General features: G+C 44.3%; 1 protein-coding gene across 11 annotated transcripts in view; it reads left to right on the forward strand.

The window, feature by feature from the left end:
• Nucleotides 1-11,679, forward strand: part of LOC133108694 (elastin-like) — a 102,822-nt gene that overhangs the window by 77,879 nt on the left and 13,264 nt on the right. For 9 of the 11 annotated variants that reach the window (XM_061218349.1, XM_061218352.1, XM_061218361.1 and 6 more), the window contains 11 exons: nt 97-162; nt 1,946-1,996; nt 4,394-4,444; nt 5,029-5,061; nt 7,558-7,698; nt 7,892-7,924; nt 8,233-8,331; nt 8,822-8,854; nt 9,239-9,355; nt 10,134-10,175; nt 11,594-11,632. In XM_061218349.1, coding sequence (XP_061074333.1) covers nt 97-162; nt 1,946-1,996; nt 4,394-4,444; nt 5,029-5,061; nt 7,558-7,698; nt 7,892-7,924; nt 8,233-8,331; nt 8,822-8,854; nt 9,239-9,355; nt 10,134-10,175; nt 11,594-11,632 — 705 coding nt within the window. The remainder of the gene's footprint in view (nt 1-96; nt 163-1,945; nt 1,997-4,393; nt 4,445-5,028; nt 5,062-7,557; nt 7,699-7,891; nt 7,925-8,232; nt 8,332-8,821; nt 8,855-9,238; nt 9,356-10,133; nt 10,176-11,593; nt 11,633-11,679) is intronic. The other 2 variants (XM_061218350.1, XM_061218356.1) reach the window with 2 other exon arrangements.

The raw sequence follows: 11,679 nt of genomic DNA on the forward strand, positions 1-11,679 counted from the left end.
GTGTATTGAGCTCTCTCTTTGCCTTGTATTTTTACTTTAAAGCATATTTTGTATGTTTGCTGAGGATACCTAGGTGATGGTTGTGTTCTTTGTCAGGTGCAGCGGGGAGGGTGCCAGGTGCTGGGGTGTACCCAGGGGTAGTCCCCGGTGTGTATCCTGGAGGTGAGAAGTGACCCCAAAGTTTAGCTCCTCAGTGAAGCACTTCAGCCCCCTACAGCACACTATGTACAATGTGTCAGTCCTCTCTTGGTCATTTTAAGACCTACATGCTTTTTTAAATTTTGTGGCTGTAGAGTTTATTCAATTTGAATTTGATCTCGAAATTTAGAATTTTGTTGATTAATTGTCCATAGACTTAACACGTGGAGACACAATGCTAATTTATGAACCAGGCTAGCTTGTCCACGTTTGAATCCTTCTAAAGTTCCAATGAACATTATGTCAGCAATGATGTCACAGGCAGCCAGGCAGCATTTGCAAGCTTGCTTTGCTAGTTTGCTGCTAGAATGTCTCTCAGCCAATCACAATGCAAGGTGCTTTTCAGATGTAATTATATGGGTTTCACATGGGAGTTTCATGATCTTTGCCCGTTTTACCATGAAAATATTCCGAGACCACGTTTCCCAAGTACAAAGCACGTGTCCCACATATTGCCCGTAGGATTTTGACGTGAAATTCTTGTGAAACTCATGTGGATTTTCGGTAAGGCTGGCACTGGTTTACTTGCTATCCTTCACACACATCTGTCCACCATGGGAGCTAGATAATTTAATACTGTTGGCCCCACACTTTGGAACACCTTCCCCAAACGCTTCCATGAATGTGCTAGTCTCTCCTTCCTCAAAACCAAACTCAAGACATATAGGTGGCCTGTAGTGTAGTGGTTAGGGTGCATGCCTGGGACCCACAAGGTCGGTGGTTCGGTGTGTAGCCACAATAAGATCCGCACAGCCATTGGGCCCTTGAGCAAGGCCCTTAACCCTGCATTGCTCCAGGGAAGGATTGTCTCCTGCTTAGTCCTATCACTCTGGGTAAGCAGAGCATTACATTACCATTAATGTAATGTAATGTAAAAGACATATCTCTTCCTCCTGCACAAGTATAATCATAATCTTTTCTTAACATTCCTATCAGACATTTTCCCCTCCTTCAACTTTAATCCCTAGACTTCTGCTGTTCTGTGATTCCATGTTATTCTATTGCCTGTGAGGGAGCGGGGGCGGGAGACCAAGAGCGACCGGGAAGGGATCACAAAGTTACCGACGATAAGTTGGATAACCACTAAAATAGGCGAGGACCCCTCACGAATGTGGAGCCACTAGGAGAGGAATATAACAGAAAACGGGAGAGAGACTCCCTGGCGAACTGCCCACTGAAACAAAACCGTGAAAGTGCAAACTAGCACGAAATCCCCGAAGAAGTGGGCGAGTTTTGTGTGAGAAAATAACTGAAAAAGTGAACCAAACTCCCCAGCGATTCGCCAACCGAAAACAGTCAGGAAAAACAAAACAAGATTTCTGAAAGGCAGTCTCGAAAAGGGCTAAACCTTAGCCCTGAACTCTGCCACTCGCTCCTCTAAACAGAAGCAGACCTAAGCAACAAAAATAGGGAAGGTCCACAGGAACCAACCAACCCAAAGGAAACAATATTGGTCCCTATACTTCTATCTAATTTCTAAACTGAATGCTTTTCAAGACTAAATGCAATTCAGTCCTCCAACATCTGTCTATCTGTCTATCTGTCTATCTGTCTACCTCTATACCTCTATACCTCTATACCTCTATACCTCTATACCTCTATACCGGCTCAGTGCACCTGTCAAAATGAAACGCCAAAGCTCAGACCAGTGCCAGGAAGAGACTTAAATAGCTCTCCACGCAGCTGACTGCAATCGGCCATGATTACACCTGCATTCCACATGTAATGTGCACCTGTTCCTTTACAGGTGTGGGAGCACAAGGATTATCACCAGCTCAGGCCAAAGCCGCTAAATATGGTAAGGAGCTCAAACACTTCACATCACGTTCCATAGTTCATCCAGACCAGCTGTGGTACAGAGAACATACAATTATACAGCTGCTGAGGAATAATATTCCCTTTCTGACTTGAGGAAGACAGTGTTTGGACTGTTGGTGTATGTTTAGGGTGTGCAGTGTGTCTGGGGCCCTGAGTGTTTGAGGTTATTTGTTGAATATAGGACAGAACCAACATGCAGGATATTGTCAGTAACAAGTCCTCAAAAACGTGTTATAGGCAGAACACTGTAATCTATCAGTGGCTTCAGAAAGTATTCAGACCCCATACTTTTGGCACACTTTATTGTGGTGTAGATTTAATTTGAAATGGATAAAATGTATGCCCATCAGGAATTTTAGGAATTTCTGCAGGTTTTCTTCAAGATCTCTCTGTATTTGTCTGTTACCCTGTACCTGCTGCTGAGAAGCACCCCCGTAGCATGATGCTGCCACCACCATGCTTCACCGTGGGGTTGGTGTTAGCTAGGTCATGAGCAGTGCCTGGCGTTCAGCAGACATAGTGCTTGGAGTTCTGCCCAAAGAGTTTGTCTCATCAGCCCAGAGACCCTCATGCCTCAGTCTTTTAAATGCCTTTTGGAAAAACTCTGTCATATGCCTATTACCCAAGAGTGGCTTCTGTCTAGCTACTCTACCATTAAGGCCTGATTGATGGAGTGCTGCTGAGATGTTCGACCTTCCAGCAGGTTCTCCCATCTTTGCAGAGGACTTCTGAAGCTCTGTTAGAGTGACCATTGGGTTTTTGGTCACCTCCCTGACAAAGGCCCTTCTTGCCCAGTTACTTAGTTTGGCCAACTCTAGGAAGAGTCATGTTGGTTGGACACTTCTTCCATTTCATAATTATTGAGGCCACTGCACTCCTAACATTTTAGAAATGATTTTTTTCCCTTTCAACAGAGAGTTCCATGGACTTCATGGCTTGGTTTTATAATCTACAGATATATAGTACAGTATAGTACAGTATATTGTATTAATACAGTGGGCTCAAGAATTATTGACACCCTTGATAAAATAATAATGAAGAAAAAGGTATAGGAACATATAAGAACTATATACTTTAATTTATTTTAATTTAATTTATATTAAGTAATAAAAAAAATTTCAGAAAATCATAGATGTCTACATTACTAGCATCTCTAAACAATTGTTGTAAATAAAATCAAACAAAGTGAAATTGTCAATACATTACTAGTCTAAAGGAACTATATTGTGTCAGTCCATCACTTCCTGTTTCACTATAAAAAGTATAAAACTTATGTTACAAGCTTGCAAAATTGCATTTTCATCCATCAGAACCTAAAGAACTGCCAATTCAGAAGAGATAATTCATCATCACAAGTGTGGTAATGGGTGCGATTTGCTTAAACTTAGCACTGTAAGGCAATAATAAAAAAGAAAATGACCATATAGAATGGCTGTAAACTTGCCAGGAAGAGGACACAAGTGCATGCTGTCCCCATGGACAGTGAGGGAAATGGTGAGGGAGGCCAATGATCACAGTTTAATCAATACACACCATGAACATGTTTGGTGGCAAAAGATAAATGCATACAAGGAGAAACACCTCATGCCTACTGCCAAATAGGGAGGTGGGTCATTGATGTTTTGGAAATGTTTTGCTGCCAGTGGTGTAGGGGCACTATTTAAGATTAATGGCACAATTAATACAACATAGTACCAGGATATTTTGACAGAAAATCTGATTGTCTCAGCTAGCAGAGGCTTGGTTGTACGTAGATCGTCCAGCAGGATAATGACTCTAAAGATACATCAAAATCCACACAGAAATGATGGATGTCAAAACCACATTATTTTTGTAATAGCTATCTCAGTTGAAGTGAAGACATCACAAATTATAGGAAAAGACTCATGGCTGTGATCTTTGCCAGCAATGGTTACACAAAATATGAAACTAAGGGTACCAAAAACTGTTTTATGGGGAAATATTTTTATTTGAAAAATGTATGACTTAATTGAATCATTCATTTCTTTTTTTTTTCTTTTTTTTTTTATGAATCCCCCCACCTCTTCGGAGGACATTACATTAGGTGAAGCCCCTCTGTACCCATCCACCCACCTACCTTAATACCATCATGCAAAGATGGACAGACAGACTTGACAAGACATGAGACCAAGCAAACAGCCCAAACTGTTTTAAAGAGGTTTGGTGCTGGAGTGTAATTTGTTCCATGGATATGTATTCTTTAAGGAGGTTTAACCATTAAGTGATGTTTAATGCATTTCTAGTTTTCCAGTTTAGGAGGACAGTTTTTTTGGTGACAGTTAAGGCAATGAGTATATATTTTTAATTTTGGTTGCGTCCTGAACCACTGACAGTGCCCTTCTGTTTGGTGTCCCAGGTGCGGTTCCAGGTGCGGTGCCGGGTGGGTTACCATTGACTGGATTTGGAGGTAAATTTGTAGGGATACACAGGCAGGCCTCATACATAATCAGCCTATCATCACACTATTATATAACCACACCCCATACTGCCCTATAACCACACCCCATACTGCTCTATAACCACACCCATACCGCTCTATAACCACACCCATACCGCTCTATAACCACACCCATGCTGCTCTATAACCACACCCCCATCACACCCCATACTGCTCTATAACCACACCCATACTGCTCTATAACCACACCCATACTGCTCTATAACCACACCCATACCGCTCTATAACCACACCCATGCTGCTCTATAACCACACCCCCATCACACCCCATACTGCTCTATAACCACACCCATACAGCTCTATAACCACACCCATGCTGCTCTATAACCACACCCATACCGCTCTATAACCACACCCATATTGCTCTATAACCACACCCATACTGCTACAGCCCTGTAATATGTGTACTGTACATCAAACTAAATATTTTCACCACTGGGCAAATTCAAAAGGATCTTTTCAGTAAGATGATGAAATAACGATGATGAAATAACAAATGATAAAGAATATAACTGGAAACATTTATTTTTCAGGATATGGTACTGGAGGTCAACATCTTAAATATGGTAAGAGTATTTTGTATGTATGCTTTTTCATGAGATTATTTCCCTTCCAATTACTGGGAAACTGTATTGAGTTATTAAATTATGTTATAATAGTGATCTACGGGTGGTGCTGACTGTCTGATACTGATCTAAGGGTGGAGTTGACTGTTATACTGATCTAAGGGTGGTGCTGACTGTGTTATACTTATCTAAGGGTGGAGGTGACTGTGTTATAATGATCTAAGGGTGGTGCTGACTGTGTTATACTGATCTATGGGTGGTGCTGACTGTTATACTGATCTATGGGTGGTGCTGACTGTGTTATACTGATCTAAGGGTGGCGCTGACTGTGTTATATTGATCTAAGGGTGGCGCTGACTGTGTTATACTGAGCTAAAGGTTGAGCTCACTGTGTTACACTGATCTAAGTGTGGAGCTGACTGTTATACTGATCTAAGGGTGTTGCTGACTGTGTTATACTGATCTAAGGGTGGTTCTGACTGTTACACTGATCTAAGGGTGGCTCTGACTGTGTTATACTGATCTGAGGGTTGAGCTGACTGTGTTATACTGATCTAAGGGTGGAGCTGACTGTGTTATACTGATCTAAGGGTGGAGCTGACTGTGTTATACTGATCGAAGGGTGGTGCTGACTGTTTTATACTGCTCTAAGGGTGGTTCTGACTGTGTTATACTGATCTGAGGGTTGAGCTGACTGTGTTATACTGATCTAAGGGTGGAGTTGACTGTGTTATACTGATCTAAGGGTGGAGCTGACTGTGTCATACTGATCTGAGGGTGGTGCTGACTGTTATACTGGTCTAAGGGTGCAGCTGACTGTTATACTGATCTAAGGGTGGAGCGGACTGTTTTATACTGATCTAAGGGTCGTGCTGACTGTTTTATACTGATCTAAGTGTCTGTGTAACTGATCTAAGGGTGGAGCTGACTGTGTTATACTGATCTAAGGGTGGTTCTGACTGTGTTATACTGATCCAAGGGTGGGTCTGACTGTGTTATGCTGATCCAAGGGTGGGTCTGACTGTGTTATGCTGATCTGAGGGTTGAGCTGACTGTGTTATACTGATCTAAAGGTTGAGCTCACTGTGTTACACTGATCTAAGTGTGGAGCTGACTGTGTTATACTGATCTAAGGGTGGTTCTGACTGTTACACTGATCTAAGGGTGGCTCTGACTGTGTTATACTGATCTAAGGGTGGAGCTGACTGTGTTATACTGATCTAAGGGTGGTTCTGACTGTGTTATACTGATCCAAGGGTGGGTCTGACTGTGTTATGCTGATCTGAGGGTTGAGCTGACTGTTTTCTATTGATCTAAGGGTGGCGCTGACTGTGTTTTACTGATCTAAAGGTTGATCTCACTGTGTTATACTGATCTAAGGGTGGAGCTGACTGTGTGATACTGATCTAAGGGTTGAGCTGACCGTGTTCTCCTGATCTAACGGTGGAGCTGACTGTTATACTGATCTAAGGGTGGAGCTGACTGTTACACTGATCTAAGGGTGGCTCTGACTGTGTTATACTGATCTAAGGGTGGAGCTGACTGTGTCATACTGATCTGAGGGTGGTGCTGACTGTTATACTGATCTAAGGGTGCAGCTGACTGTTATACTGATCTAAGGGTGGAGCTGACTGTTTTATACTGATCTAAGGGTGGTGCTGACTGTGTTATACTGATCTAAGGGTGGTTCTGACTGTGTTATGCTGATCTGAGGGTTGAACTGACTGTTTTCTACTGATCTAAGGGTGCAGCTGACTGTTATACTGATCTAAGGGTGGTGCTGACTGTTTTATACTGATCTAAGTGTCTGTTTAACTGATCTAAGGGTGGAGCTGACTGTGTTACACTGATCTAAGGGTGGTTCTGACTGTGTTATGCTGATCTGAGGGTTGAGCTGACTGTTTTCTACTGATCTAAGGGTGGAGCTGACTGTGTTATTCTGATATAAGGGTTGAGCTCACTGTTATACTGACCTAAGGGTGGAGCTGACTGTTATACTGCTCAAATGGTGGTGCTGACTGTGTTATACAGATCTAAGGGTGGAGCTCACTGTGTTATACTGATCTAAGGGTGGACCTCACTGTGTTATACTGATCTCATGGTTGAGCTCACTGTTATACTGATCTAAGGGTGGTGCTGACTCTGGTATACTGATCTAAGGATGGTGCTGACTCTGGTATATCCTGATCCAAGGGTGGTTCTGACTGTGTTATACTGATCTGAGGGTTGAGCTGACTGTGTTCTACTGATCTAAGGGTGGAGCTGACTGTGTTATACTGATCTAAGGGTGTAGCTGACTGTTTTATACTGATCCAAGGGTGGTTCTGACTGTGTTATACTGATCTGAGGATTGAGCTGACTGTGTTATACTGATCTAAGGGTGGAGCTGACTGTTTTATACTGATCTAAGGGTGATGCTGACTGTTATACTGATCTTAGGGTGGAGCTGACCTTGTTACACTGATCTATGAGTGGAGCTGGTGCTTTTATTCTCAGGGGTGCCTGGCGGAGTTCCAGGTGGCAGTCTGGCCGGAGTTCCGGGCGGAGTTCCGGGCGGAGTTCCGGGCAGAGTTCCGGGCGGAGTTCCGGGCGGAGTTCCGGGCGGAGTTCCGGGTGCCGTTCCAGGGGTGATCCCGGGTGAGTTCCTAATTATAAGGCATGTGGATGAATTGGGAGAAGTATATGGTGGTGCTTGCTATATCTGATAGCAATCGTAAAATCATAATAAAACGCTGACCTACTGAAAACTCAGAGTCTTTTCATACTACACAGCCCATCAGGCCATGTTGTGGACCATGTCAGCACTTAGACATTTATTTTTCTATTACAGGGTACACTGGTGGGGCCAAACCTCCTAAATATGGTAAGATGTGCTTTTTGCCTCTGCCCTTGGCTGGGAATCAATGTGCCAATGCCAGGTCTGAACACACTCTGACTCTTCACACAGTACAGTCCTGCAGTACATCTGTTTTTCTGATTCCTACCAGGCAGATCAATTACTTTATCATATAGCTACATAATTTAAGAGCACTGTCTTCCAACCTGTAGCCCAGTGGCTAAGGTACATCACTGAGACCTGGATGGTTGGTGGTTCAAGCCCCAGTATAGCTACAATAAGAGCTGCATAGCTGTTGGGCCCTTTACATCCACGCCCATGTATCGTCCATACAGGGGTACCAGGGGCCACTGGAATAGGAGTTCCAGGAGCTGTACCAGGGGCCACCGGAATAGGAGTTCCAGGAGCTGTACCAGGGGGATATGGATATGGGGGTAAGTTAGTGGATATAGTGATACGTTAGTGGATATGAGGGTCAGTTTGTGGATATGGGGGTAAGTTAGTGGATATAGTGATACGTTAGTGGATATGAGGGTCAGTTTGTGGATATGGTGGTTAGTTTATAGATATAGGGGTAAGGTAGTGCATATGGGGGTTAGTTTGTGTATATGGGGTAAGTTAGTGGATATGGAGGTTTGTGGATATAGGGGTAAGTGGTTATGGGGGTAATTTAGTGGATGTGGCAATAAGATGGTGGATATAGCGGTGCCTTAGTTAAGTGGGTATAAGAGAATATTGGGGTGTATTAATGGATATTTGAGTGTGTTAGTGCAATTACATCTGTATTCATGGTTATGGGGTGTATTAGCAAAATTGGGAGTGTATTCGTAGAATTAAAGATGTGTTTATAGCGTCTGCTTTATTGGAGGATATCGGAAAGATTGTAGGTCATAATTTCTCATATCTTTAATGCTTTTTTGACAGCGTACGGAGCTGGTGCTAAACCCCCAAAATATGGTATGATTATGTCCCACCTGTCAGTCAATTGAATTCACTATGAAATAAAAAAAGGATTATATTCTGAATTATAATCCTAAAAATTGTGAAAATTCAAATTTCAAAGAAAACGCAGCTCAGCATGTTTTGTCCTGTTCTCTCTTCCTGTGCTGCTCTCTGCTCTCCACTCCTTCACATCTGTCTTCCTGTCTTCCTGTCTCCTCAAACCACATTCTTGACCTCACACGCAACACATATTTAACACCCAACATTCTAGAAATTTTTAGTTTTATCATTTCTTCAAGGTAGACTAATGAGGTGTGGAGAAAAGGTGTCCTAATATTTTCCCTGCCCGAGCGAGCCACAGGACTGCTGTTCTAGACTGTTCCATGTGATCCTGCCCAGGTGTGCCAGCAGGTGGAGCCACACCAACAGGAACAGGCATGGGGGGTGTGCAGGGCGGGGGGACTGGCATTGGACCAGCTGGGACAGGGCAGCCCTTCTTACCCGCTGGGAAACCAGGTACCCACTCACCTGTGCTCTGTACACTATACAACACTCACCTGTTCTCTGTGCACTATACAACACTCACTGGTGCTCTGTACACTATACAACACCCACCTGTTCTCTGTACATTATATAACATTGATCTGTGCTCTGTACACTATACAACACCCACCTGTTCTCTGTACACTATATAACATTGATCTGTGCTCTGTACACTATACAACACCCACCTGTTCTCTGTGCACTATACAACTCACCTGTTCTCTGTACATTATATAACATTGATCTGTGCTCTGTACACTATACAACACCCACCTGTTCTCTGTACACTATATAACATTGATCTGTGCTCTGTACACTATACAACACCCACCTGTTCTCTGTACATTATATAACATTGATCTGTGCTCTGTACACTATACAACACCCACCTGTTCTCTGTACATTATATAACATTGATCTGTGCTCTGTACACTATACAACACTCACCTGTGCTCTGTGCACTATACAACACTCACTGGTGCTCTGTACACTATACAACACTCACCTGTGCTCTGTGCACTATACAACACTCACTGGTGCTCTGTACACTATACAACACTCACCTTAATTACATTGTCATTTAAATATCTGTTTTGTGTTTACTCGTTTCTCTAGTCTAATTCATGTTAATATAATTCATAAAGATAAAATCATTCTGTCTGAAAATACAAAATAATAGAGGAAATCAGGAACTTACACACAGTTTGTAATCATGTTCTCTTATGTAATTCTCTTATTCTGTATTTTACAGAAAAGGGTCCAACACTGGCTCCTGAAGGGACTCCATCACCAGGTAACACAGAAGGAAATACAGACTGTACTGACACTGAAGGTGCAGTTAATGTTCTCCATCCTGCTGTCTCACAGGTGCAACACTGTTTGGCTCAGCTTCAGTCCAGTTCAGCTGTGAAATAGTGATGGTTCTGATTACAGGATCACAAATATCTGATTTTGAGCTTAATTCTGAGCAGATCTGTGTGTACACCCTGCAAATAATCTCTGGTCTTAGTCACCAATGGACCTGAACCTGCAGCCTCTTGGACACAGGCTTAGCCCCTAAACTGTTCTTACTGTGCCCCTGACAGGAACATGCTAGCTGCTTCATCTCTCTGCCCGCATTCAGGCCTTTAGCTCTTGCTGTTTGGGGTGATTTTCTGCTCTGAACACCAGCCATGCAGCAGTGCTGAACACCACTCCTGTAGCTGTAGGGTCTGAACACCACTCCTGTAGCTGTGGGGTCTGAACACTGGTCCTATAGCTGTAGGGCAGTGCCTGAACACTACTCCTGTAGCTGTGGGGTCTGAACACCACTCCTGTAGCTGTGGGGTCTGAACACCACTCCTGTAGCTGTGGGGTCTGAACACCACTCCTGTAGCTGTGGGGTCTGAACACCACTCCTGTAGGTGTGGGGAAGTGCCTGAACACCGCTCCTGTAGGTGTGGGGTCTGAACACCACTCCTGTAGCTGTGGGGTCTGAACACCACTCCTGTAGGTGTGGGGAAGTGCCTGAACACTGCTCCTGTAGCTGTGGGGTCTGAACACCACTCCTGTAGCTGTGGGGTCTAAACACTGCTCCTGTAGCTGTGGGGTCTGAACACCACTCCTGTAGCTGTGGGGTCTAAACACTGCTCCTGTAGCTGTGGGGTCTGAACACCACTCCTGTAGCTGTGGGGTCTGAACACCACTCCTGTAGCTGTGGGGTCTGAACACCACTCCTGTAGCTGTGGGGTCTGAACACCACTCCTGTAGCTGTGGGGTCTGAACACCACTCCTGTAGCTGTGGGGTCTGAACACTGCTCCTGTAGCTGTGGGGTCTGAACACTGCTCCTGTAGCTGTGGGGTCTGAACACCGCTCCTGTAGCTGTGGGGTCTGAACACCACTCCTGTAGCTGTGGGGTCTGAACACCGCTCCTGTAGCTGTGGGGTCTGAACACCACTCCTGTAGCTGTGGGGTCTGAACACCACTCCTGTAGCTGTGGGGTCTGAACACTGCTCCTGTAGCTGTGGGGTCTGAACACCACTCCTGTAGCTGTGGGGTCTGAACACCACTCCTGTAGCTGTGGGGTCTGAACACTGCTCCTGTAGCTGTGGGGCAGTGCCTGAACAGCGATCCTGCTGTAGATTTGGGGGACTGGTCATGTGTGTGACTGCGTGGCTCTGCCAGAGAACAGAGGAAGTTGAAACGTGTGTTGATGGCGTGTTGTCTTTTAGCAGGAGCCATTGCTTCAGTGGACACGCTGCCTGTAACCAGTAAGCCTTACTCTGCAGCATGCCTCTTGGGTTAGAGGGTTAGCGGT

The sequence above is a fragment of the Conger conger genome, chromosome 13 (genome assembly GCF_963514075.1).
Source record: "Conger conger chromosome 13, fConCon1.1, whole genome shotgun sequence".
NCBI lineage: Eukaryota > Metazoa > Chordata > Actinopteri > Anguilliformes > Congridae > Conger > Conger conger.